Source organism: Nelusetta ayraudi, unplaced genomic scaffold (genome assembly GCF_046127955.1).
Source record: "Nelusetta ayraudi isolate G7.1 ecotype Tasmania unplaced genomic scaffold, CSIRO-AGI_Nayr_v1 ptg000202l, whole genome shotgun sequence".
Classification (NCBI taxonomy): domain Eukaryota; kingdom Metazoa; phylum Chordata; class Actinopteri; order Tetraodontiformes; family Monacanthidae; genus Nelusetta; species Nelusetta ayraudi.
This window is the reverse complement of record NW_027466251.1, coordinates 271,033-297,570: the sequence shown is the minus strand read 5'-3', so window position 1 is coordinate 297,570 and position 26,538 is coordinate 271,033. Positions and strand designations below refer to the sequence as shown.

At 46.8% G+C, this 26,538-nt stretch overlaps 3 protein-coding genes and 1 long non-coding RNA gene across 4 annotated transcripts; 1 reads left to right on the top strand and 3 right to left on the bottom strand.

The window, feature by feature from the left end:
• Positions 1-314: 314 nt before the first annotated feature.
• Positions 315-4,582, bottom strand: eif2b4 (eukaryotic translation initiation factor 2B, subunit 4 delta). Its single transcript, XM_076015885.1, has 13 exons — positions 4,473-4,582; positions 3,889-3,926; positions 3,465-3,645; positions 3,039-3,242; positions 2,872-2,954; positions 2,177-2,268; positions 1,965-2,079; positions 1,799-1,875; positions 1,605-1,707; positions 1,375-1,502; positions 1,061-1,238; positions 779-959; positions 315-673 (listed from the first exon to the last, which is right to left on the bottom strand). The coding sequence occupies exons 1-13, from the start codon at positions 4,492-4,494 to the stop codon at positions 474-476; spliced, it is 1,602 nt and encodes a 533-aa protein (XP_075872000.1). The 5' UTR covers positions 4,495-4,582; the 3' UTR covers positions 315-473.
• A 1,060-nt stretch (positions 4,583-5,642) lies between these two features.
• On the bottom strand, positions 5,643-7,290 carry LOC142881538 (uncharacterized). Its single transcript, XR_012925596.1, has 2 exons — positions 7,175-7,290; positions 5,643-6,099 (listed from the first exon to the last, which is right to left on the bottom strand). It is a non-coding gene; the product is annotated as an uncharacterized LOC142881538 (long non-coding RNA).
• Positions 7,291-13,663: 6,373 nt separating this feature from the next.
• On the top strand, positions 13,664-15,675 carry nme6 (NME/NM23 nucleoside diphosphate kinase 6). Its single transcript, XM_076015890.1, has 6 exons — positions 13,664-14,207; positions 14,385-14,487; positions 14,753-14,792; positions 15,191-15,351; positions 15,448-15,611; positions 15,642-15,675. Exons 1-5 carry the CDS (start codon positions 14,115-14,117, stop codon positions 15,597-15,599), a joined length of 549 nt encoding a protein of 182 aa, XP_075872005.1. The 5' UTR covers positions 13,664-14,114; the 3' UTR covers positions 15,600-15,611; positions 15,642-15,675.
• A 1,077-nt stretch (positions 15,676-16,752) lies between these two features.
• baalcb (BAALC binder of MAP3K1 and KLF4 b) lies at positions 16,753-20,127 on the bottom strand. Its single transcript, XM_076015888.1, has 5 exons — positions 19,778-20,127; positions 19,351-19,486; positions 18,381-18,594; positions 17,105-17,307; positions 16,753-17,018 (listed from the first exon to the last, which is right to left on the bottom strand). The coding sequence occupies exons 3-5, from the start codon at positions 18,559-18,561 to the stop codon at positions 16,854-16,856; spliced, it is 549 nt and encodes a 182-aa protein (XP_075872003.1). The 5' UTR covers positions 18,562-18,594; positions 19,351-19,486; positions 19,778-20,127; the 3' UTR covers positions 16,753-16,853.
• Positions 20,128-26,538: the final 6,411 nt, after the last annotated feature.

Here is a 26,538-nt window from a genome sequence, read left to right as displayed (position 1 = left end):
AAAACTCAGAAAGGTCAGTTTAAACAGGTGGTGCCCTCACTACTGACACTTGTTATGGCTGCTATGTTTTGCACATTTTCACTTTCGCCATGAAACTACAGTCAACATGAATCCATGCAAATGTGTCTCATTGTGTTTTAGGTAGCGGACGCAAAAAAAAAAAAAAAAAAAAAAATGTGTTGAAGTTGGAGTGACAACGCCGGTTCGTTATTTTTGACTTGGCCATTAAATTAATTTCGTCAAACCATTGTCACATTGTCACATATCACACTGTCATTTTTCTCTGTTACCATATTAAACACACATGGACGCTGTTTTAAAATGTGAATTCCGTTTCAGTTATATATTTATTACATGCCAAATGCACGGTTATTACGCCTCAAGTCCAAGCATTCCAGCACACAAAGTCCGTCCGAAAGCAAAAAAAAAAAAACAGTAAATGAGGTGGATGTGAGAGACGGGTAGTGGTTCGCTCACTGGTCCACGTTTTTCACTCGGAGCACCACAGGCACCGAGGTGCACGGGATCATTCCCAGGTCGGTGATTACCAGATCCACGAAATCGGGCGGCGTCACGTCGTACGCCAGGTTGAGGAGGCCGAGTGAGGACACATCCTGCCAGCGTTCCAAGTGGGTCTTCCCTGCACGGCTCACAATAAGGTCGTCAGGGTCATCTGAGGAAAAATAAACAGCGAAAAACAAAATGTAATACAGCTACACAAATAAGCAAAACTAAGAAAAATGAAATGGGTGATTTATGTCTTTTTTTCTTTTCTTACCTAGTTCATTAGAAACAAAGGAATCCGTTTGCACCCTTTCGCAAAACTTGTAGGTCTCGCAACACACCAGCACAGGCACGTTAAAGGCTTTAGCCACCAGGGCGATCTGCGACGTTCCAACGCGAGACATGACGTAGCCGTTGGCCAGCAGGGCGTGAGCGCCGAGGAAAACCTTCGACACCTGCGTGGCGGAGACGTTTTAATGAGATATTCAAGAGTCAGAGAGAAGACATGAAGCATTCTGATCTGGAAACAAGAGAAAAGAGTTGTTTTTTTTCTTGCCTCTGGAAGGATGTAGGAGATGGCCGAGATGAGGACATAGGTGCACCTGATGCCCTTCTGGACCAGGCGTCTCAAGGCCTCGCGGCCCTCCAGCCGCGGCCGACTGTCCACCACAATCACGCGGAACTTCTTGTTCTTCTCGAAAGCTTCGCACAAGATGTGGTTGACGAGAGACGAGCTGGAAATGGAAAGAAGACATTTTCTCCCCGTCACGCAGCCTCAGCTCATGTGTTTATTATATTACATAGCAAATTGAAGCAAAAACAATGCAAAAAAAGTACAAATTGTATTGATGACCGTTACATTTCACTCACCATCCATAAACTAGAATGACATCCCCATCATTGATCTTCTCAATAGAGTACTTGGCAATGGCTTTAGCAGCCAGGATGATCTTCTCATTGATGTAGCACTCGATGCAGTTGAGCAGCGAGCTCTTTGCCTGCAAACAGAAGAAGAGGTCACATTAAGGGGAAGACGTGTCAACTGCAAATCACTGACATGGAGCCATGATATCGGAATCGAGACATAGCGGTGTCGCAACCTCTTCCTCTTTACAGGAACTGGGAATGTTGGAGATTTCCTTCTTGATGTATTTGATTGCGTTGCCCATGCTGGCCGACAGGGGGCGACATTGATTCAGAAAACTGCGAATGACAAGAGGGAGAGAAGATCAGGAGCGCAATCCAGTGGAATCAATTCAATCACCTGGTGAAACCCGGGAGATGTTTTTCGTACCTGATATAAGGTTTGAGCCTGTTGAACAAGTCTCTGGACAGCTCCTCATTAGGAGGAGTGGTGTAGTCCCTTATTACCTTGTGGCGAAAAAATACAGAAAATCATAAAGTTTATCAAATAGCGCCCCTGCTGGTTGGCGGCAGCTCATTGCAGAATCCACTCATACCTGTCTGAAGGCATGCAGCAGGGCGACGGCGCGAGAGTTGGATCCTGCAACAATTCCCTGTGAGTACTGGAGACCCAGTCGGACGATGGCAGGATGGATCACGGTGGAGGGAATGCTGCAGTGGCACAAACCAGCACGCATTGATGATTGCCTTGTCAAAAACCATCATTGACATGTTTTTTTTTTTTTTTCTTCTTCTTCTTCCACTTTACCCAATTTGCTGTGTCAGAGGGGATTTGCGACTGTACTGATAGAGATGAGAAAACAAGCTGACTTTGTGACCGCAGTCTGACCGCGGGGGGATCTGGAGAGGAAGAGGATCAGAGAGGGACTCAGAGACAAAAGCTACTGTAATGTCTTCAACATAATTGGTTGCACCAAATACGTTGACAGGAAAAATTCAATGGGCTTCTTCGAGTCGTAAACACCAGAGTATATATTCAAAAGGAAGGCGAGGTGAAGATTTTTGTTATAAACACACAACGTACAGACAATACTGCAACAAATTGCACAGCAAATAGCTCAGCGATGGTTGGTGGGTTACCAACTTACCGCCTCTGTTTCACTGGAACAAACCACTCAATCACACACTTTTATTTAGTGGCCAGGTCAAAAACAATGACAGCTTTAACACTCAGTTAGCCAAATTAGGGGCACACACTCAAAAGGTTCAGACCTTAACCTTTGTAGCAGCATTATTTTCTGGCGTCTGAAAGAAATATTAGGTACAGTCACGTGCAGTTATGGTTACTGAGTATGTGAGTTGTTTAAAAACCCAACAGGGTGGAAATCTTTTCCTCTGTGAAACTCCGGAATGGTTATGCAAATCAGGAAAAAAAAAGTCACAAGATCCTTCAAGACTGTAGTGAGCAGTGAGTCGATTTTGGCAGAGCCAGAAGCTGCTAACCTGTTGTCTTTCCAGCTTCTTTGCCAGTTTCCTTAGAACCTCGGGGTTGTCGGCCTGGACATGTTCTGAGATTCTCTTCACGACTGAACACAAATGGAAACACAAATGTCTCGACAGACGATTCAGATTAAATCAGACAAGAGTGGGAGGTCAGGACGTGGCAGTACCTGGTTCACTAGGCTGCACTTTGGGTTTGCCCGCGGTCGCCAGCTGGCCCGGCTCGGCCTTCTTGCTCTGTTTGGAGGCCCTCTCGGCCTCCTGCCGGGCTCTCCTCTCCGCCTTCAACTCTGCTTTGCTCTTGGCTGGTTTGTCAGCCGGGGTCGCAGATTCCAAGACAGGCACGGGAGCGAGAGCAGGCACTGCTGGGGAAGCTGCGAGAGACGAAGAAGACGAGTTAGTGCGGAGAAGAGATAGTGGATAACTTACAGCGACCAGCTACAGGATACTGAGAGAATGATCAAAGCCATTTGGGGGTGACAGTGATGTCAAAGAGGTCCTCCTGCAGGCTGAGGACAAAATTACACTGCCCCTTCTTAATTGTAACAACTGTGAGCAGCTACAGATGAAGCAGCCAACAAAGAGTTTGCACGCACCTTTCTGAGCAGCTGGCTGGGCGGGAGGCGGCGGAGCCGGGGCGGCCGAACCGGCAGCATTCTTCTCCTTCTGGCCTTCCTGTGGAGCCTTGTCGTCCTTTTTCTCTTTGCCCTTCTTCTGCTGCTTCTTCTCTTTCCTCAGCCGCTGCTTCTCCTCCTTGGCCAGATCTTTGCCTTCTTTCTGAAAAATCAAGACGTAAAAATGACAGGGTTGCGGGAGGACGTAGCTTTGTTTCAACGCAACTCTGTGAAACTGAGACACACTCCAGTGTTGTGTGTCCCTACTGGTTTCCAATTTAACTGGTTTCCTTGCCGAATAGCTGCAGACTCGTCAGAAATCCACAAACGTGCAACGCATCTGCAACAGTTTGAATTCGAAACCAATTAAATTGGAAACCAGATGGGACATAACACTGGCCCTCACCTTGGCTTTCTCAATGTCCTCCGTCCTCTCAGGGCCCTCTGAAAAACACAAGTAAATGGTTTCATGAACAAACATCTGGTTCTCTCGCGTAATTATTCCGCTTTCGGACACCCCGAGCGGTGATGACAGAACCCCGTCCCTGAGTGCTGACGCTTCTAACGTGCTTGTGTGAGAGTGTGTCACTGGACATGCCCCGGTTTGCATCATGCTACTATCCCCAGCGGGTCGAGTTGCTTCGATGTCAGCCTGAGTCGGCAACAAGAAGCGTGGCGGTCTACGTCTTTCTTTCCGTTTTTCCCTCGTGATAGTAACCAGAAGCGCAGATGACGCAACAACTACCATCACGCTGTCGGCCGTGAAAACTGCTCCGTGTCGCCGCGGCAGCGTCAGCTCGCCTGTTGACAGCACGGCTAGCGTTAGCATCGCGAGCATATGGCAGAATAAGTTGACTGCGAGCCAAGCCCGGACTATGGCCCAAACGGAAACACAACGGGCGGCACGTTTAGTTGCCGCAGCCGCGGCGGAGTCCCTCTAATGTCAGCGGAATTTGACAGCGTCCCGCTTTAACTCGCTCACAGACTCACCTGTCCCTCCGGTGTCATCCATGTTTACGGGCCTGTTTCACTTCCCCTGCTGTGGCAGAAAGTGCCACCGCAGATAATGTTTACTGCCACCGTGTGGGCAAAGGGAGTTCTGCAACCGCCAATTAATAAAAACGGCTGTACAACGCTGCACTCTGTGTGTGTAGAAATATCTCTATCTTACGGAAGCACATTGCTGCCACACTAGAAACAAAAACAGGGCTCGGTATCATGCTACAACGTGAAACTATCACGTTATAACGTGAAAACTATCACGTTATCTCGTGAAAATTGTCACTTAAACACGTGAAACTTTCACGAAATGATGTTATATTTTCATTTTATAATGTGAAATTTATCACGTAAAAACGTGATAGTTTTCACGTTATTACGTGATACTGAGCCCTGATTTTTATCTTCTAGTGTGGCAGCAACGCGCTTTTGTACTAAAAAAAAAAAACAACACAAAAACAAAACTACATGTATACCACTAGTATCCCAGAAAGTACTTGGCTTGGGGTACATGGGGTTTCAGTATCTTTAGCTTCACAGTGAGTGTAAGGAAGATGTGTGATAAAGCTGAACCTTTCAGAAAACAAGGACTGACCCTGACATTGTTTGCTAAATGCTTTCTTCTATTGGGAGATAAATCTAAACAATGGACCTTTTGTTGTGAACTTTTTTGATCACAAAAATGGCACAGCCAAGTTGTAGTACATATACTAAATTTAGACGTATTTGTGTGGTATTGTCTCCCAAACAAAAAAGAACCCTCAAGGCTACTGTGTCAACCTCAAGCAAAACACACCTGCATATTACTTATTAAGCACTGACTGAGCATTCATCAAAAAATATTGTTCATCATTGTTATTTTTCATGTTCGTGTTTTTTTAAAACACAATTATTTTTTTGTTGCTCTAATTTTTGACACAACAAATTCTACAGCTGATTAAGTTGTTTTTAGCACATAAGCCTCATTAGCCCTTTTACTTTCTTTCTCAAGGGTTTTCACAATTCTTTTGTTCAGTGAGGGTGTAGCTGAAAAGCCCATTGTGTTTTAATCATCCCGTAGAAACTCAGCAAAAAGGTTTTCCTTGTGAAATTGCAAAGATGACTTCTTTTTCAATCCAGTTTAAACCTTTATTGAAATTTTTTTTTTTAATCATCGTAGCATATTGTCAGCAGTCTTTTATTAACATCCATTGTCATATAAAGGGGGTAAAAAAAAAAGTCAAAAACAACACCAATAAACCACGGAGGAGAAGAAGAAGAAGAAAAAGAAGAAGAAACAATCTGGCTGTCACCACTGTGTCTTTGCGTCCACGCTGGTGTCTGCTGACTGAATTCACGGCGCAGTAGCTGGTTGAAGGGGACCAAACCTCACAGAAACACCTGACTTGGTTCCGTTTGACCAGCCACAGCAAGGCGTGTTGCTTCAGCTGCATGAGCCAGACTAGGGCAGGAGGACTGGGGCGGGGGGGTCATGCAGAAAGGAAGGGGGAAGTGGGAAGGTTACAGAGGTTGGAGGAAGCAAGGGAGAGGAGGGGGTAGGGAACTGAAGGGGGAAAACCAAGGAGGGTAGAAGTTGGACTTCATCTGAGGGCAGTCTTCACCTCCTCTTCATCCTTACCTGGTGGAGCAGAAAGAGAAAAATCTTTTATAAAGGAGTCATAAATCTCCCCCTGGCCAACAGATCTACATGTTCAGAGGTGCAGGGACCCCGGCGGCCCTGTCATATTAGCCCGTTTCTTTCTAAAAGCAGCCCACATGGGGAGCGACCCTTCCCCCTTGGTGACAGCTCAACATCTCCGCTTGCTCTGCCTCCTCTTCCCAGAGCCCCGTGTTGCCTATAATGGGTGACAGCTGCGGTCCGTCAATCCTCCTTGACTGTCAACGGTGGTGGGAGATTTTTTTTTTTTTTTTTTTTTCAAAGAAAGGCCTTCAGACCCAGTCATCAGCAGATCCCCGGGAGTATCGCTAACAGTGCACGTGCCTGAGCGGAGGCCGCGGAGGGAACAGGCCCCTCACCTGTCGTCCTGCCACACACACGCACACATAAACACGCGCGCGGGATCATAAAATCCCAACTCCGCCCCTCCAGCTCCTAAAACAAAGAGGCGCATGCAGGCATGTGTGCAGGAATGCCTCGAGCCGGTGTGGCGGCTGCTGCTGCTGCTGCTGCTGTTGCTGCTGCTCAAGGCCCCTTGAAACCACACACTTCCTTACATTCCATAAGTGGTGTATTAATATGGGGATATAAGGAAGCATGTCGTCACAAGGGGCAACAACTGGATTTCGGGACACAAAGACGCCCATTCATAGTCACTCTTACACACATATGGAGAGGCAAGACAATCTGGCCCAATGCTGCTCTGACACGTGTGTGTGTGTGTGTGTGTGTGTGTGTGTGTGTGTGTGTGTGTGTGTGTGTGTCCATATGTGTGCGCGCGCTTTTTTTTTTGGAACTTTAAGTTGCCTCTGGCTTTTTATGTTTGGTTGTCAGTTTGCTGGAGCCTGTAAATCAGCCTCTGAGGCTCTGCAGTTGTATTTCATGCTAATGATGCTAAAAGGAGATACTGGCACTCTGGCCTGAATGAAGCTGCTGACGTCCCATCTTTGCACGTGTTACAAAAGAAAAGTTCAACATCAAATGATTGCAAAATGCAATTTAAAAAAAAAAAAGTATATTTTTTTTCAAAACTCACCTGTTCAAGTCTGCTGCGTCTCCTCTCGTGGTTTGATGATCTCTGAGCCCCTTGTGAGTTCTGCCTACCGCTCTTCCCTAACAGCTCTAACACACCGAGGCAAATGGTCAGTTTCTTTCCTGCGTCGCACCTCAAGTCTCCCCTCATCCCCCCCTCATCTCCTCTCTCCCTCCCTCACCTGTCAGAGGTGCCAGGCCTCTGTCATAAAAACCCTACAACAGGAAAGTGGAACAGCTGGCCCGAGGACACCCACATGGCGCTCCTATTGGCGAGGAAAACTTAAGAAAAAAAAAAAAAAAAATGCCTCAAAAAAGTGGATCATGAAGTAAGAAAACCTCCCTTGTGGGTAAACACAGATGAAAATCAGAGCTAAGTATCTTGTTGGTGACCCAATAGGACTTAAGTCAGATTTAAGTGGATCTCGACCCCCCAAAAACACTAAAAATCGAACCGCCCGTCGGCTAAACTGCCCGCTGACCTGCCTCCGACTGTCCCGTGCCGGCCGCCCGCTCCGGTCCTCAGCCTCCCCCCCGGCTTCCCCAACCACAACCTCCTCCAACTGCAAGCGCTGGATTGTGCCCACAGCAGGCCTTGCACATCGGCCTTTTCTATCCCGCCGGGATAGCGCCCCCCTCCAAAGCGGCCTCCCACCTGTTGGTGTCCTTTAGAAGCCCCGGGCCTCTCCTGCGCCTCCTGTCCGGCCCAATCAGGGCCCTGACAAGGGGGAGCCAGCCTGTGAAATCACACCTCTCAGCTGTTCGCACTGGGCTCGAGACACCCTACACCCCCCTCGGCCGTTCCCCTCTGCTTGATCAACCCCCCCCCCCCCACACACACACACACACACACTCACGCAGGGGGTGGGGGTGTTTTACATTGAATGTCAATGGCTGCCTTTTTGGAGGGAGAGAGAGAAAAAGCAGGAAAAAAAAAAGTTAAGGGTCGGGGGGGTGAGGCAGAGCAAGGAACAAGGAAGCAACTGCACACTGGGCGTGTTTTATTGGGTCTTGGGGGGGGGGGGGGGGCACACGGTCCGAACAGCAGCTCCAGCAGCAGGCCACGAGTCACAGCTGAAGCCCAGCTTGGGTTTCATCCCCCAGTTTGCGTTTTCTGGGCTCCACTAAACGGTGTCGCTTACCGTTACTGCTGTAGGAAAAAGTGACGTTGGCCCCTCGACGTGGCGGCGGCAACAACCACCAAATGTGGTAAATGCTTTGATTAATTGTGACGCAGCAACAGCGATCGGCCAGTAAAGGTGGAGTGAGAGAGATTTTAAGTTATTGTGAAAAAGAGCTGTTGGTTTTGTGGTGGTTCTGGGAGGAAAGGTGGGAAAATAACTTTTTTTTTTTTCCCTCCTCTCGCCATTTATTGTATAGCAGACGATCACATACTACCTAAGATGCCTTCAATGTTTGGACGCTATGAAAGATCCATGTCACCAGGGAACATCCAATGGACCCCGGAGGGGGGACGGGTTTAGGGTATTGGGTGGGGAGGGTTCATTTTCCTCTGCTGCAAGCACAAGCCGCTCGCTCGGCTAAGGTCAACACCTGTGTTCTAAAATCAGCAGCAGGCCTGGGTGTGATAGGAACCCGGGGCCTCATTCACAGAAAGCTCCGGCTCAGAGTTGGGGGGCTTATATTGAAACCCAATCGTCTCGCTATTTTCGCGGCGCTCGCCGGCCACAAATAGCCACCGCTCGCCGCCACCACCCGCCGCCCACCGCCACCGCATCCCCTGTTGCTCCCGTTTTCTCCCCCTCTGCCGCAGGATGTTGTCTAATTTCGACAGTTGCTCCAATATTTCCCATGGCCCCCGGCCAGGGACGCATCACAAATGCAACATTTCCACTCATGTCAGCTATGCAGCTCCGGGTGTCCTGGGCCAAATATATCCGGGGGGGGGCGGCGAGGAATATCGGGTAACTTTTGTTGTCGGGGACGGACTGCTTGGCCGCCAACACCGGACACAATGGTTAAGGCGCAAATGGAAATCCTCAGTTCCTTCTGATGGGACAGCTGAGCGCCGCAGGCTCATTAGCTGACAAACACGCCTCTCCTCTGTGGCTTTGTTTCATCCTCTGAAATGCCAAACTATCTCCTGTTTTTATTAGTTCTTATGTGTCCCAAATCATCAGACATCAGAAAAACAAATTCGTACCCTCAATGTTTAAACCAAAGGGAGCAGAACAAAACTCCGGACGCCAACAGTCGTGTTGCATCTTGTCCACGAATCGAGTCAGAGTGGCTATTTTTAATCTGCGCTCACATACCCAGGGTGCCCGTTTGCTAATCACTTTGTTCCCCCCCCACCAACCCTTCCCTGTCATAAGCATCTGCACCGTTGCCAGCGTCCCACTGCTTCTGCTGGAGGTCACAACACACTTTTTTTTTTCCTTGGCAGGAGGAAATAATTTCCCCCCGGGAGCGGCAGATCGGACTTTAGGCCGGGCTAACCCCAGAGCAGTTCCTTCAACTGCGGACGGCATTGGCTCTCCGTCGGTATAAATAACCTGGCAGCTGACACCAGATCAGGGCCGTACACGCACACACACGCACACAGGATGGGACAAGCTCGCAGATTAACCCGCTGTTCTTTAGAGGGGCGAAAGTGGGAGATGCAGGAGATGGATGGCGCGCTAGCTTTGACTTTCTAGGCTCCCAAATGACATGACGTGCCTTGTTTTAGCTAAGCTAAGCTAAACAAGGTATGTCATTTTAAACATGCACCGTATTTCTAATGTCTACTGGGAACAAAGCAGTTCAAACTATGTGAACCATATACTTTTTTAGTAACCCTATTTTAAGTTATGATTTACCACTACTGGTGAACCACTGGCTTGTGATGGTCATGGCCCTGAGCACTGCGGGAGGCGTCCTTTATTTTTCTGAATGAAAGTTGGCAACACTAGTTATATCAGCCGGTCTGTAGCTAGCCTAGCTCTAGCTAAAACTAGCCAGGATTAAAGTGGAACAGTGTTTTTTGATTAAACTGCAGCGACCACAGCATCCACGCTAATCTCTTGAGCAGCATCTCAAGCAGCTTCTTTTTCTCCTGGGCAGCGCTCACTCCGCTCTCAAAGATGGAACTCGTGAGGGATCCAGGCTGGCGTGCAAGGCTACGTTAAGGAGCTGGCACACTTGAAATCCGTGTGATGCTTTCCCACGACACGATGAGACTCGCTGCATATTTTAATTGACGCCGACGCATCAAGGAGAAACCAACATGTTAGCACGTGGTGGAGGGTGAGAGCGGCCCCCGGCGGCTGCTGCTGACTCATGACGTGGCCTGACATTAATGCCACCCTCTGTCCTTCCGTGGGCAACGGCAGTTGCCAGGGATGAGGTTGACACAGCTGTCGCGGCAGAGCCCGGTCCCGTGTGGCGGAGCGGCGGAGCAGAAAGGTCAACGGGTGGCCGGCATTTAGTGCCCAGAGAGCCAACAGGTGACGGCGAGGTGAAGGCAAGCCGCTTCCCGTGACTTGGGAGGATTTAGGCGCCCGAGGGTCATGAAGGACGGCAGAAAAAAACACTTCTTCTAATGATTCCCGGGGTGGCTTATTAAGAGCAGTGGTTCTCAACTGCTGGAATCTCAGGACAAACATTTTTCTCTGATCAAGAAGTCGTGATCCAGATTTATTCCACAGCACACAAATTTATTCAACAAAAAAGAAAAACGTTAGCCCACATTCTAGCATGCCTAGTAAATAAATTATTAAAAGTATTAATTTAATTGTATTTTACAAAATAAATGACACGAATACATATTTAAAATCCCTTGGAAATTGAATGAACCCAATCAATACAGGCCCGCGACCCACCAGTTGAGAAACTCTGACTGAGGCAATCCGACGCATGGCACGGCTTCACTAAAAGAATCGCTGCAGGCGCTGGGGTATTTTATGATGGATGAAATGTGGGGCCCAGCAACCCCTGATTAGCGTCAGAGGTGTCGGCGCAGGAAGCACGTCCCCGGCTTTTCTCACCAATCTAACAATTGGGCCCTAAAAGAGGAGAGCGCCTGGTGTCTGTGTGCCTCTTTGAAATGTGCCTCGGTTGTAATTGTCAGGCAGGCTGCGGTCGCAGGTCGGCAGAGGTCGAGAAAAAGGTGCGTGCAGGTCAAGCCAGAAAAAAAAACAAAAAACAAAAAACGCCAGCGCACTTGTGTCTTATTTCACCATGGAAACTATTTTAAAACGGTTGCGCATGTTTGTGCGTTTCAAGCGAACTATTACACACGTTGGTTTGATTTATTCAACAGGTTTGATTTATTCTGTTCTCTGGCAATGTCAGAGAGAATAAACGGCGTTCCCAGCGGACAGTTAACTTTCAATTTGCATATGACTGCATCAGACCTTTCAATAAATAATGCAAATAAGTGAATGAGGACTTACAAATGAATAGAAAGTGGAGGAAAAACACACACATAAGGGAAAATCATATGGAAGAACTTGAGATAACAAATCCAGACAGCTTTGACTAAATACAAAATGAATCTGCATTACAGTGAGTTCAGGAGTTTGCAGGAAGGCACTGACTGACTGCCATCCTCAATGCAAAACGAAGAAAAATGAGAAAAAATACCTCAAAACCCAGTCTTTCAGCCCCTAAACAAAAGATAAAGACCTCCAGCTTGTACTTGAATCCTAAAACAGACTCCACCCTGTGATCATCAGCACTTTCACCATTATCGGAAGACATGGATAAATATACTGTCCCGTTTGGAATCTCCTCAAATAACTGAAACTTTCCCCCCTGGTGTATCGGCCATGACTGGAGGATCTTCTCCTGCTGCTATGTGGAACATGTAATCACATTACTGAGGCTCCTGGAGGATATATATGTATGTATGTGTGTGTGTGTGTTAAGGGGTGTGGTGGTGGAGGGGGTGTGGGGTCGTCGATCAGCTGCTCTAAACCGCCACCAAAAGGTAGCGACAACTGCAGCAACAACAGCAGCAGCAGCAGCAGCAGCAGAGGAGACGAGATGAAACAGCGGTGACGCTGAATCAGCCGCCCAGCTGAGGATGTTTAGGAGAGGAGTCAGCCGAGACCAGCGCCACCCAGGCCTCTCTCAGTGAAGGCCGAAAAGTCCACCTGTTGGGTTGACTAATTCTTTTTGGGCTGAAAACAACAAAAGGAAGGAGTGAGGGAAAGGACGAAAGGAAGGAAGCCTCCTGATCTGTGAACCTGGAGAAATCAAAATCAATGAAAAACAACTTTTTAAAACAACTTAAAGTTAAGTACGGAAAACAACAAATACAGCTCTAGTCGGCTCCTGTTCAATGTCATGCTTCACATGTGTTGGTGTCAGCACTTCCATGACAGAGACGTGCACCCAGTGAACTCAAAGATCAACAACAAAAAAAAAAAAGAAAGACAAAAACCTCACAAAGATTTCATATAATGGCCGAGTGTTTATTTATTTATTTATTTTTTAAACAGACTTACAAAAGAAGAGAACTTAATTGTTTTTTTTTTTAAAGAGTCAGGTTACAGATTCTGCAGGTTCCTCTGCTTGGTTGTTACAAGTCGTTGTGGAGGCTGTTGAAAAAACAATTATAGACGCGCACGCGGCTTAAATTTAGACATTAACCGGCTACAACAGTGAAGTCCAACTTACAACATGGTGACACATTTGTTCTTGTGTATAAATAGATTTTGAAAAAGGACAAGCAGCTTTGAAAACAATGTCTGTTTTAGCCTTAATTCTATACCCGTACATCTTGATTGGTTGAACTGAGACCAAACACCTCCTTGTTCTTATAAGAAGTATAAATAAATACAATGTGCCAAAATGGGACACTGACTTTTTTTTTCTTCTTCATGGGTTGTAAATACTGTAGGGCCACAGGCTCTTCTTACTTCCAACCCCTCACCCACCGACCAACCCAGCGCCCTCGCTGCACTCCATCCCCTCCACCACTCATAACCCACATGGTAACAGCTGTGGTGTCAGCCTCGGTCACATGACACGGGCAGGTGGGGGAAACCTATGTCAGACATCCATCCCCTCTTTCCTCTCTCGCTCGCTCCCTGAATGTCACACACACACACACACACACACACACACACACACACACACACACACACACACACACACACACACACACACACACACTTTCAAGGGTGCGGTTTTTGCATAGCTGGAATGTGCGATGTATTTGTAATACCTTCTGTAAGTGTGATTCCCCACATTGGTAAAATTCCACAGAGACAAAACCTTCCCCTTGTTTGATTGAATTAATCTTTATAGCCGCTTGGTATAAGGGAGGTATTTTTTCTTCCACAAAATGGGAGATAAAAAAAAAAAAAAATCTATATGTCATTGTTAAAGCTCACCTCATCTGCTTGTGATTTATAACAACGTGCGTGTAATTTACAATGTAATACATAGAGTACATAGCAGAGGGATTTTTTTTCTTTTCTTTAAATCTGCGCCACTAGCAGCGGAACCTTCTGCTCCAGCTCCATTTCTAGGGGGACAGTATAGGCGAGCGGACTGACAGGTTCGGAGGAGTCATTTAACAGAAAACCTGGCCATTAACATTTATAAAATAGCGTCGGCATCGTTTCGTGCTGCCAGACTAACCACATTCAAGAGTCGCGCGTCTCAATAAGAAGCAAACGGATTAAATATATTTAAATATATTTTCATATTTCGGCGACACCATGGCGGCGCCCGGTGCTGCGCCATCCTCTGAACAATTCAACTGAACATTATTTCCTAACAAATCACAACTGAGGTCAGTCTGTGGATTTAGGTTAATGACCGAGATTTAATCCAAATTATTTATGCCTCGTTTTACTTCTTTAATCTTATCTTAAAAGCAAGCAGAGAGCCTACACATTCCGCCACTAACCGTTACCGATAAATCGTAAACTTCCGCTGTCACCTTCAGGATTTCGGTGTGACAGTTTTTTTTCGGTTCTCTGTAGATAATGTTGCTGACAGGTCGCTGCCTGTCCAAAGCGCTGCAGCTCACCCTGGCGGTCATCAAACCGGATGCAGCAGCTCACCCTCTCATGTCGGAGGCAAGGCCATTTCCTTTGCACGTACCCACAATGCAGTTCGCCAACACCTTTTTTTCCTGCACAGTTTCAGTTGACTTTTTAAATTTTTGCTTTTACATTGTAGTTTGTTGCATTTTTGGGATCAGTGATTGCTTAACTGAATCAGCCATTCACCTGCTGCTTTCCCCTTCATTTTAGGCCGTACACCAGAGAATCCTGGACGCCAATTTTGTGATTATCAGATGCCAAGATCTGCTGTGGAGGAGACAAGACTCTGAGAGGTTTTATGCTGAACATTCAGGTATGAGTGAGAGAAAAAAAAGACATTTCTACAACACATAACGAAACATTAGCTTCAAAAGTGCTAACTGCGCTAATTAAGTGATAACTTAATTCTCATATGTCCATGTTTTTAATTTTTGTATGAGTTCCAGTAAAAAATGCCTGAATGTTTGTTTTTTTGTCTAAACATATTGTTCTATTTCTGAAATATTGTGTTTTATTTAATACATGTATGTCTTTTTTTTAGGATATTTAGTTACTTGACTTTTTCTTTTACATCTCAGGCAGATTCTTCTACCAAAGACTTGTTGAATTCATGTCAAGGTAAAGCTCCACACCATCTCCACCTGCTCTTCCTCTGACACGAGACAAAATGAGTGCACATAGCTCCCCTGACCGCTAGTGAAAAACAACACATCAGGCAGCGGCGCTTCCATTCCGTGCCTCCGGTAAATCATTGTCTGCACCGTCACAACAGGGGCTTGATTATTTCGGTGATGATATGTTTAGAAAAACAGCCCTGAGGTAATCAGTCAGAAAATTCCCAGCTGGCGTCTCAAAATAACTTCCGCGCGCCCTCGCCGGATTGCAGAATGTTACTGCAACCATCTGTCTCGGTGATAAAAACATTTCACCGTCTGTTGGAGCAGGTTGTGGCTGATTTGTATCAGTTTTTTGATGTTTTTTTTATTTTTTTATTTTCCGTTAATTCATGGCCTCAGCGGCCCGATGAGGGCGTATGTTCTCGCCCGAGAGGACGCCATCCGTCACTGGAGGGAACTTATGGGGCCGACCAAAGTGTTCAGAGCCAGGTACACCTCGCCTGCCTCTATCAGAGGACAGTTTGGACTCACCGACACACGAAACACCACGCACGGCTCAGGTAGGGAGTGCATTACGTAGAACAGCGACAGCTGTCAAGGTGCAAAAAAACCCCTTAACTTCTCTAACTAACTGCAATGTTTATTTTCCTTTTTAGATTCTGTTGAATCGGCCCAAAGGGAGATCAGCTTCTTCTTCCCAGACTTCAGTGCAGAGGAGTGGATGGAGAAGGAGGAGCCGTCATTCAGATCAGGACATTTTCATTATGACCATGAAAAACAGATGCACATAGTGTCACCACAGAGTTGACCTCCGGCCTGTCTGCCCAGTCATGGGATGCCACAGTTTCACCTGGCCAGTCATGTTCCCTCTGTGAGTGTTTTTTTTTTTTTTTTTTTGTAAAGGCGCATGTTTGCCTGTTTTCCGTGCTATCTGATCAAAACTCATTTTCCTTGAACTTTGAGCTAATACAAGTTGCATCTATTGTTGCTTTTAACCTCTGATTTGCAGTTCACCATAAAATCAGGAGCGCTTTTCCTTCTTGCCTGCAGTTTTTTTCTAAATCCTTCTAGATATTTGTATTTCCCCAAACACTGCTGCCCAGTGCTAAAGATGTATGTGTACGTGTATAAAAAAAACCCCCAACACATTACCCTTGACATGTCAGATGTCACATTTCATGTAGTCATGAAGCATTTTTCACATAAACAAGTGGGGAAAAGCCCTTGTAAACATTCGAAAAAAGAGATAATATTGAACAAAATGACAACGCAAGGAAACATGTCGGCCTATTGATGAACATTCTGTCTGTCACATTCAAAAAGGGGAGATTTCTTCACCGCCAGTGGAGCCGAGCGGTGTCCAGTGCTGTTCTTTACCCTGTGTTCCAAGAGAGAACTGTCAAATTCCAATGAAACTACCACGGCCATCGGCGAAATCATGGCTGTAGCTCCGCCTCTTTCTCATCAGAGGATTCTGATTGGTCCAGTCGGATTTCCATTGGCTGCAAACGATAACCCATGACTCCATATCTCCTGCTTGATGTATTAGACTGGAACTCTTGGAAATTTACTTTATTGTTGTAAATTATTAATTTATATCATTATTATTATTATTATTATTATTATTATTATTATTGTTAATAATAAAGCTTAATGTCTCTGCTGAATAAACTATCACCGCGACAACACATTGTACAAAATCACGCAAACGGTCATAAGACACTTGTTTACACACGCACACACGCACACACACACACAATCTCCTCGGCCTCCTGGTCCAGTGGCCTCCCTGTCAGTGCAGTCGTTGCTTTCTGAATTTCCAGCATCAACAAACGCGTTTGTTGTTGTACTGTTTGTACTGACCAGTGTATGATTTCACACTCACTCACTCACAACACGGTTCCTGAAGCAAATGAGTCATGTTGGAACAATTTTAAGCGGTGGTGAGTCACTGGTATATATATTTTTTTCTTCTTTAAAAAAGAGTTCCATCCTGTGCTTTTTCTTTTCCTCGGCTCCATTTCAACCGCCGCTGGTCTTTGGCTCCTCCCCCTCCCTGCCCTCAAGTGTTCTGAGCTGCCACCTGCTTGAGCGTGTCCATGGGTTTCATTACCTCGTAGGTCGTGAGGGACTTCTTCACCTTGCCGTTCTTGTCCACCTGATGGATGCTCTGCGTCACCGTGATGGTCACCTGCTTGGTCGACATGCGATTGTCCTGCCACTTGGTCTGAGGGAGAAAGGGGGAGGAGCAGAGGAGCTCGTGTGAGGAACCCAAAGAGATGAACATGTTTGATGAAGTTCAGAGACTCTTACAATCTCTTGAGTGTGTAGGACACTCGTGCGCTGCACCGTGGTGGCCGACTGCTTGAGCTCCGCCTCCTTCGCAGGAGAGTCGGTGGCGGCAACGGGTAGGCTGCTGGGCTTCAGGTCGGTGAGGCTGGCCTCAGACATGGCTGAGCAGACCTTCAGGTAGGCCTGAGCAGGAAGCGGGATGCCATCCTCGAAGAAATCTGGAACTTGGAATCAAACAGAAACAGAAAAAATGAGTAAATAAATACAATTATTTCACATGCTGCTTTGCTCCTCCCGTTTTAAATCAATTTATTCTCTAGTGTTTTAAAATCCAAAAATAAGTTCTCAGTGTAAACATTAACAAATGATTATCCATTTTTTTTTTGACTTGTTAACTTTTCAAAAATTCACAATGAGTTGAATGAAAACCATAAAAAACATGCGTGGCCCTCCTCTCTCATCTTCATCTGTGCAGCGTGGCAGCATGTTTGTGAGTGCGACTGACGCATTCAAAGCGGCCATTAGTCACGGATCAGAAAAATATCCCACGCGCACGGCAGCAACAGTCGGCGATGATAGTAAATGAGGTCAACATCGCGTTGATGTCGCATCCAAAATCATAACGTGTCAAACGAGAGGCATTAAAATTGCATTGTACGCTTCCTTAGTGTTATGTAACACACACGCACACACAACAGCCTTCACTTCTCGCTAACCAGCCGCTGAGTCATTTGTCCAATTTCACAGCGTCTTTATCTCCACCGAGGGGAGCATCTTCAAACGTCTCCTCACAATCACATCAAGGTTGGCAGGCCTGCCTTCACCAAAACAGCTGCATCTGTTGCCATGGCGCCCAGCCTGGGCTTTGTAAAAAGAGTCGGGGGCGGGGGGGTTGAAAAAAAAAAAACACCTTGCAGAAGGTTGATTAAGGTACATTTGTGAGAATCCTCCTCCTTCCGCTCTGCTTGCTGCAGCAGCGTGAGCACCGACTGCTGTTTTCACTTCCACCTGGAGCCGGGGGCGGGGGCGGGGGGTTGGGGTTGGGGTCGGGGGTGCGGGCAGCTTTTGCTTCACTTCAAGGAGCTCAAATGGATGGGAATAATAAATGTCACGCTCCTCTTTGATGTTGGTGTGACCAAGAGAGGAGAAGGGACACCTGGTGCTAATCCAGGGCCATAAAGCACAACATGCAAAAACTGGGGGTGGGAAAACTTGAAAGGATTCCTCCCGCTTGCTCGGGGATCGACCGGACGCCTACTCCGCTCCGTTCCGCTCCCCTCCGCTCTGCCAGTCTTACCGGGGCTGATTGTCTTCTCCGACGCGAAGCCGGCCTCGGAGCCGTCAGACGGGATGCTCTGGATGGACGACAGGGGGATGTCGGTGTCGGTGCTGGTCAGCCACGTGGACTCGGTCTCCTTGGTCCAGCTCTCCAGGTAGCGCGGCTCCAGGGCGTCGGTCCTGCTCCCCCCGCAGCCCATGGCTCGGCCTCGGGACGACTCGGCTCCACTTGGCTTCTCGGCAGCAGCAGCAGCAGCAGCAGGAGGAGGACGAGAAAGAGGGGGAGGACGAGGAGCAGAACCTGGATTCAAACTTTGGGTTCATTCTCAGGCAGGCGTGAGGATGAATGTGTGATGGTGAATTATGGCGCTGACCCAGTTTTCTTCCGCCCTGGCTGAACTAACTTTCTGAGAACCTTCATCAATCGATTCTAAGTGTCTTATATCACTGAGCCCTCCAAAAAGGAGAAAACATAATTTTGCCTGCTCTACTTTTCAGAGAACATGCAAATTAAAAATAAAAATTAGCCCTCCGTGACATCACCAAGGGCATTCATACCAGGCTACTGACATCACCCGCAGACTGGTGTTCATTCCGTCTTATGAATGCTTGGTTTTCTTTCACTGAAGGTCCAAGTGAGTCCCAGTCTCAACAGGAGTTTTTTTTTTTTTTTTTTTTACCGAGTGCTGTAAACAGAGGGCTAAGTATGCTGTTTGTTGAGTGGAGATCTACAGGTGTTTTATGGCGCCTGGATGCACCACTGGAGTCTGAGGTGAAATACAGATTTACAAATGAGTGTAACATTGACACTTTGGCTAAAAAACAAAAAAGAAAACCTCAGCTATTCCGACACTGTGTCCAAACACAAACCCTGTAAAATATATAAATAGACAAACAGTCCAACTTTAGTGTCACTTGTGCAATACGGAAAGTGAAAAACATTCACCTCGTGGATATTTATGTAACAGCACAAAGAAAAGAGTACTTACAGCACACGGCTGTGTGGCGGAGACGGCTCACTGCTGGTCCTCAGAGAGTGTTGTGAGTGAAGCCTGACCAGCCTACATGTCTGCAGGAGCACTGGGAGGCAGCAGCATCTCCTGGCAGGGCTTCCACAGGTGCAGGCTGATCACCTGGACAGCATCAGAGAAGAAGAAGAAGAAGAAGAAGAAGAAGAAGAAGAAGAGGCGTCAGCAGGAGAAGGTCTCTCCTCTCATCCAGCCGTCATCACAGCAGACCTGCTGCGAAAGGTCAATTTGTCAGGGAGGCCAATGATCACAACAAGCAGAATGAAAACACAACACAGTGCAGATGCACGCGATGATGACGCTGCATGTGGAGCTGATATTTAAGTCATCGCATCGCAGTCACGTCTGTATAAATAACAACAACGGTAAAAAATAAATAAAGTGGTACCCCAGCCTTCCTGTCTCCTCCGAGAAGAAGGCGCACATCTGTGCTCGCGCCGCGCGGTGCTCACTGACGCAGCTCGGTGCAGCCCGTGGCCGTGTCGTCGCGCGCGCCGAGCCGTGGAAGCATGATGATGATGCTGCTGCTGCTGTCGATGATGATGATGATGATGATGATGGTGGTGGTGGTGGTGGTGGCGAGCTCTCTGTCGGCTGCTGATCCCAATCTGAAGGTTTCTCCCGACACGTTTACACGCGCCCTCCTGCTGCTGCTGCTGCTGCTTGGCCGTCGTGCTCGAGGCTCGGGAGCGCGCCCACGCTCCGAATTCTGCACCTTCGATCGACTCGCCTGCTTCACCGCCAACAGCCGAACACGGACCGAGCCTGTTGACGACGGGTCGCAACATCCTCGAAATACAAATATTTTTTATAATTTACATTCGACCAGCTACATACGATCTTTTTTTTTTTTTTTTTTTAAAGGGCCAGTGTGTAACATTTAGTAGCACCTAATGGTAAGACACAATATTGCAAAAGATGTGAAGATGTCCATTATTACTGTAGCTGTCTTCAGGGTTCAATCGTCAAATCTTAATTTCTTGCGGCTGCATGATTATACGGCTCTGCACTATGGAGGTGCACAACTGTTTTAAATCACTGCTTCAATTCGTGGAAACTATGAAATAATAGGGGGAGAAACACGCACATAATGTCAGGAGATTTTTTTTTGGTACATTCTTTCCCCTTCTGGCCACAAGAGGGCAGCCACAGCCCTCTCAAACAAGACCGGTCTCAGTGATTCTCATCGAGTTGTGCTTGATTTTCTTGTTTAAATGACATTTTTGTCCTAGTTTATCTTTTCAATTTGTTTCCCCACCATTGTCCTGGAGTTAATCGCATGCAAAGAGGGTTAAAACAGTCACAATTTAAATTAAATGGACATAAAAAATGAAACGCCACTGTTTTGTTCATACATTCCTATCCAGTTTTCTAATGTATAGAATTGGTATTATCAAATCCAAGTCACTCCTCACACACAATATTACTTATGCTCTGCGGAAATATTGACACCGAACTGCACATGCGAGCAACTGCACGGGCGACAGACAGCGATGTATTGATGCCCCTCCGCCAGAGTCGTTTCCACCTGACGCACTGGCTGACAGTGAAGCACGGCAGATAAGAAGAGAGAGGAAAAAAAAACAAAAAAAACAGGGGAAGAATGAGAAAGCAGCTTCGACTGGAAGACCAATCTATGCATGGCAGAACATGGAAGGGCAATGTGTTTCTGAAGATGTGCACGTAATTGATACTGCTAATAGGCAAATCACAGTCAAAACAGCCATCAACCAACCCATCCATCAGTTCATGAGACACTTGCTGGAATTGCATTTTCCCCATCTACATTACCCCACACCTGCTGATAATCATGCAACTACCAGCACAAACAGGAAGTGTTTGTAAAAAACTAGAATGGTGACAGGACAAAACTTCAGTCCTTCCCTTTTTACGTGGACCAATCAGATTATGCTTTTTTTTTTTGTTGTCAAAGCCAGTTTACAGTAAAGCAAAAACATATTTATCATTGAGAAAAAAAAGTATTTAGGGTCACTCTATAGTTTTATTTTTAATGCAAAAAAAGCAGCATCAAAGTTTACTGCAGCAATCATGCTAACCTCTTTAGCGGCAGCTAGGCTCACGGCTACTTCCTGTCTTTGGTCTTTGTCTTCATTCTACAGTTTCAAGGGCCGGCTAGTGGTAAAGCCATAGCTTCCTCATAATATCACAACTGGAAGCTAAACGCTAGACGGACTCCTATAAGAAGAAGGCTATAAGAAGGCTGAGTTTTCAGGCTTGAAAAACTCGGCGTTCCAGCTCGTGTGCAGGGTGCAAAGGGAGCACGGTCACCATTGCCTCTGAGTTGTGGTTCACTTTTGAAGGGATTATTAAAAAAAAAAAAAAAAAAGAAGAAGAAGACAATCTCCAAATTGGAGCCCTGCCCTTTAAATTTACAGCGGCCCATGATTTTCGCGCCGGGCCTGACAGGCCAACAGCATCCCAGCGACTCTCTGAGCTCAGCCCTCGCCTCCCTCACTCGTCACCCGGCTAATGAATCTCTCGCCCCTGTGGACAGTGCGGTCAATATGAGTCCGGACGCCGATGATTTGTATGTTCCTGCCCGACCGCTGGTCAATAGGCCTGTCTTCCCATTACGCCGGCGATTAATGTGGCGCACTGCCAAACACCACACAGGAGTGAATCATGGTGGAGCTTCTCGGGCTGCCGCGTCCGACGCTGGATTATATCGAACTTTCGTGTCACACGCAGCCGTCAGGCGGCGGCTGACAGCAGTCTGAGACTTGTGATGAGACAGCAAGTGACATTTTTCTTTGTTCTGCTGCTGCGTTGGGAAGTTTTTGTTTAAAAAAGGAAAAAAAAAAAAAAAAAAAAAAAAAAACAGCTCACAGGGAACAGCCTTGTGCCTACTTCTCACTGCCTCCTAATCAGCTTTTGGCTCAATTACTGCCACACAGGGATCCACACTCCCAGTTAATTTGGACTAATTTAGGGTCAAGCGGATAATAAAGTCAGGTTTGTGGTTGGTGCTGCGCTCGTTTTGTGACGGATAAATAACGTTCATGTTTGTCCTCAGGCGCACGTTAGTAGACAAGGACATAAATGGACGCAGAGTGAAGCAGTCGCATGCACCCGAGGACTGTCGCTGTACATTTCTGTTTTCAGTATTTATTGCTCCAAGTCTTGTAACAACAATAATAGATATTGCATTTTATTTGACGGCGCCTTTCAAGTCACCCAAGGTCACTTTCCAGAGCATAAAAGCACAAGGCAACAACACCAGAAATCATTTAAAAAGAACAAAGAAACAAGATTGCTCCGAGACGGTGATAACGTTTATGTTTTGAACATTTTGCCACAATGCAACAAAAAAACAAAACACGAAAGCTTCTTTCATTGCATCAATGTTATTATTATTCCGTCATGACGGCCAAAATCCATCCATTAATAGAGTTCAGCGCCACTGGTTCAAGGTCTCCCAACGTCTCAAGCATTGTACTTAAACTCCATGCATGTGTGTGCATTTATAGCCAAAACTGGGCGTCCTTGCATGCGCCGCCTTTCATTTGTAACAGCTGGTCTGCGCTGATAGTGGATGAAATGCCCTCTGCGATGGATTTAGTTGCGAGAACTGTTGTGTGAGAGGGGCACGGGCGGAAACCTCTTGCCCGGCAACTTGTGTCAGGAGGGCAGCGGAGGGAGGGAGGTAGAGAGGGAGGGAGGGGGGGAGGTGTGTGTGTGTGTGTGTGTGTGTGTGTGTGTGTGTGTGTGGGGGGGTGGTAGAGAGGGGGGGGAGGGAGCCAGCAAGCCGGAGTGAGGCAGCCAAATCTAAAATTTCCACAGGGGACTGGAAACCCGAACTCGGATGCTTCATTTGGGGCTTCAGGCAGAAGCTGCCCTGCTGTCGCAAAAACAATTAGCGGTTTCTCTTACCGCCCCCCCCCCCCGTCAGACTGTTCAGCTGGTTGAGCGAACTGGCCCATATCAGTGTAAATTTTGTGGGTTTTACTGAGTTGACACAATGAAAAAAAAAAAAGAAAAAAGTTGCAGTTTAGAGCGTGAAATCTTTAATTTGTCCAACAAACTCGTGCAGCAGCAAAATGTTTTACAAGGGTGAGTGCAAGTCCAACTATTTTGCAGCAGGAAGTAAAATAAACGACATAAAATTCTCAGTTTACCAAACTGGATCATTTGGAATTTTGTAATTTGTGTTTGAACAAAACAATAGAATCTGCGAGAACTGTAAACAAGATTACGACCGGCTAAAAATGCATTAGACCGCAGCTTCTTAAGACGGATGTGTGAGACGCTGCACCTAAGCTCTTCATGTTCTTTGCTACTTTTGCCAAGGTTCCAAAAAAAAACGAAAAAAAAACACTTGTGCCCTTTTGAAATGATTCGTCATAAGGCTCCGGGGAGACATTACCATGCTAACATCTTTAGACTCCATTAGCAAATTATTGCCACTTGAGGAGCTCTCGGCGGGACGGAGCGAGCGTCTTCTCCTCCAGACGGAGGTTCGACCAGGAGGTTGCGGTTCAGCGGCATCAATCTCATTTCTCGGAGGGAGTGGGGGGGGTTCTGCCCACCGGCGACGTGCCTCCCGTCCTCAGGCCACAGCAGCCGCTGTGTCCCGCCCTCGACGCCCCGCCAAGACATCCGTCTGTATTCCTTCAATCCATCACAGTCTGAGCTAACGCGACAACTTTTCATTAGAGCAAAGTGCTCTGGAGGGGAGCTGAGCCGTCCGCAGGCGGCAAGCGTCAGGTGTTGTTGTGAAGAAAAAACCATAAAACAAAATAGCCTCCACCAAGCTAATTCCCACCACTGCTGGATTTCAACAACGACAAATCGACAAACTTATTCCTGACTTGAAATGCATCCGCTTCTACACGTTTATTCAACATGCACTCTCTTTTTTTTTTTTTTTTTCCCCCCCAAGCCAAGCTCTACAAATTTCGCCGGTCGCGTCGACAGCATCGCTCGCAGACTTAAAACCCCAACATTTTCCTGATTTAGACTCATCCCCAGGCAGCGATGAGGTCAGCGCAGAGACGCGACAACTATACAAACTTTCACTGGTGAGTTTTTTCGGACCAAAGCGATGGGAGAAGTGGGAGGAAGAGGAGGAGGAGGAGGAGGAGGAGGAGGAAAGTGATGGAATCGATTCCCTGCCGGGCACCTCTTGATATTTCCCCTTAAAATTCTGCTGAGGGCCGCGTCGGAAATGCAGCCTTTATTCATTTTATCCCCGCTAAACACACAACTCTAATCCTGTCAAAGGCGAGGAATATTCCGGAGAGGGCGTCAGCGGGGCTTTCTGGGGAGAGAGAGAGAGAGAGAGAGTGAAGCGTGATTAGTATTCATGGAACTGCTGTGGACGCAAATTTGGTTTTTAGGGAAATTGCCCTGCGAAACTCAACTCGCCGCCAATTCTTTGAGTGCCGCCAAGCGTCACAAAGTTCCCACCGCTGCGTGTTTCATCAGACACGCTCTGGGAAGTTGAAGCGCTAAATGACGGACTTGAGAAATTAGAACATTCCTGGAAGTTTTACTCACGGGCTACAGACGCAGATGGTTGCTGAAGAAATTGGTAAAGTGAATTTTTGTGACGTGCAGGAACTTTGAGCAAAATCCCGAGCTGCAAAGTTTTTTATTTTTAGATTTAAAATCTTATGAGGCCTCATGATTCTGTTAGAAAATCTGGGCCAATCTGTGGCAGCGCATGGAGGGAAAAAAAAAAATGAACAATCACTCACATTCGTAAAAAATCACTCAGAGCTGATTTTGGATGCAGCAAGAGAATTTAGGTTTAATCATCCCGTCTCACCGTTAAACACATTTTATCAGCAGCCCAGTGGAAGCCGAAGCCGCCCACAGGCACAATGTTAAGAATAATATCGCTGGTTGGGGCGGTGCTGCTGAGTCAGGCCGGCTCTCTGGAACACTTGTTGATGTTCAGATGAAAAGCGCGACCGGCGAGATGCTTTCTGGGGAGGAGGAGGAGGAGGAGGAGGAGGAGGAAGAACCGGCAGCTTCCCACTGAATCGATACGCAGTGAAATGAAATCACGCAGCGGAGGCGGAGGAGTTGTGCGTGGCGATGGGAGCGGCAGATTGGGGTTGATTCACACGCTGCTGATTCACCGTGATGGGAACCGGCAGCATGGAAAGCTCAGAGGCCACTGCAGCTGCGTGTCTTCAGTTCGGACGGACGGACGGACGGACGGACGGACGGAAGCGGCGTAGGTGACGGATGGAAAGCATAACGGAACCAATAATGTGCAACTTTTCTAAAAACCTTCTCCACTTTAATTGCTGACATCAGAAGGTGGACTGGGACGATGACTGGCTACACAACTGGTTCGGGAAATATATACGAGGGAATAAAAATAAAACAAAATCAACTCGTTCTGGCATTTTTCCCCCACCCCATTACACAATCGTCACAACAAGTTCATCAGTCATCGCGACTGGGTTCCCGTCTGGCTTCCTGACTACACGACGTCGCAATTAAAATTGTATCAGACGTGCTGATTGGTCGGTCAGCCAATGAGGGGTGGGCCGACTTGTTCTGTTCCTGAGTTAAAAGAGAAAAAGATGATCGGAGACGAGATGTTTGCATTGCACTTTGGCAAAAAAAAATGAATTTGTGAACCTTTGAAGCGGAAAATCAATTTCTGAAAAAAAAAAAAAAAAAAATCAGTGTAGAGGCTGTTTTCCAGGGTGAGTCGATATCCACCCCTAAAGTTGATTTTTTTTTTTTTTTCCTTTTTACGCCCGGAAGAGAAGCACAACAACGATGATTGTCGCCGACTGCACTTTACGTCAAGTGGGCAGGAGTTGAACCAAATAGGGGCAGAAAAGTGACAGTTGGTGATGATGAACTGCTGAACAGTGCAGAAAGTGCTATTGAAAATTGAGAAAAATCTCGACCAGCAGTTTTTGCACTTGACGGTTTAAAAGGAGCAAAGTTTCGCTTAACTTAACCCGGTGGTGAGAGAGTACAGACTGCAGATAGGGATCAGCTTTTAGCAAATGAATTAGCAAATGAAGACAAGTTCAGCTTTTAGTAATTTTAGTAAAATTATTTGGTAATGCTTTATATTAAGTCCTTGTAATACGCATTAGTTAATAGGTAATAAGCATTTTTTTGTGCTTTTGGCAGCTACCGGAGCTACAGCGAGAACAA

What these genes read in the sequence shown, in the direction of transcription:
- eif2b4 (XM_076015885.1), bottom strand. Translation starts at nt 4,494, where the DNA reads ATGGATGACACCGGAGGGACAG. An exon ending in TGCTGCATGCCTTCAGACAG is followed by an intron (nt 1,876 to 1,964) that starts GTATGAGTGGAT and finishes TTTCGCCACAAG; the next exon opens with GTAATAAGGGACTACACCAC. An exon ending in CTTTGTTTCTAATGAACTAG is followed by an intron (nt 674 to 778) that starts GTAAGAAAAGAA and finishes ATTTTTCCTCAG; the next exon opens with ATGACCCTGACGACCTTATT.
- nme6 (XM_076015890.1), top strand. Translation starts at nt 14,115, where the DNA reads ATGTTGCTGACAGGTCGCTGCCTGTCCAAAGCGCTGCAGCTCACCCTG. An exon ending in CTTGTTGAATTCATGTCAAG is followed by an intron (nt 14,793 to 15,190) that starts GTAAAGCTCCAC and finishes TCATGGCCTCAG; the next exon opens with CGGCCCGATGAGGGCGTATG. An exon ending in AAACACCACGCACGGCTCAG is followed by an intron (nt 15,352 to 15,447) that starts GTAGGGAGTGCA and finishes TTTCCTTTTTAG; the next exon opens with ATTCTGTTGAATCGGCCCAA.
- baalcb (XM_076015888.1), bottom strand. Translation starts at nt 18,561, where the DNA reads ATGGGCTGCGGGGGGAGCAGGACCGACGCCCTGGAGCCGCGCTACCTG. An exon ending in GGAGAAGACAATCAGCCCCG is followed by an intron (nt 17,308 to 18,380) that starts GTAAGACTGGCA and finishes TTTGATTCCAAG; the next exon opens with TTCCAGATTTCTTCGAGGAT. An exon ending in TCCTACACACTCAAGAGATT is followed by an intron (nt 17,019 to 17,104) that starts GTAAGAGTCTCT and finishes TTTCTCCCTCAG; the next exon opens with ACCAAGTGGCAGGACAATCG.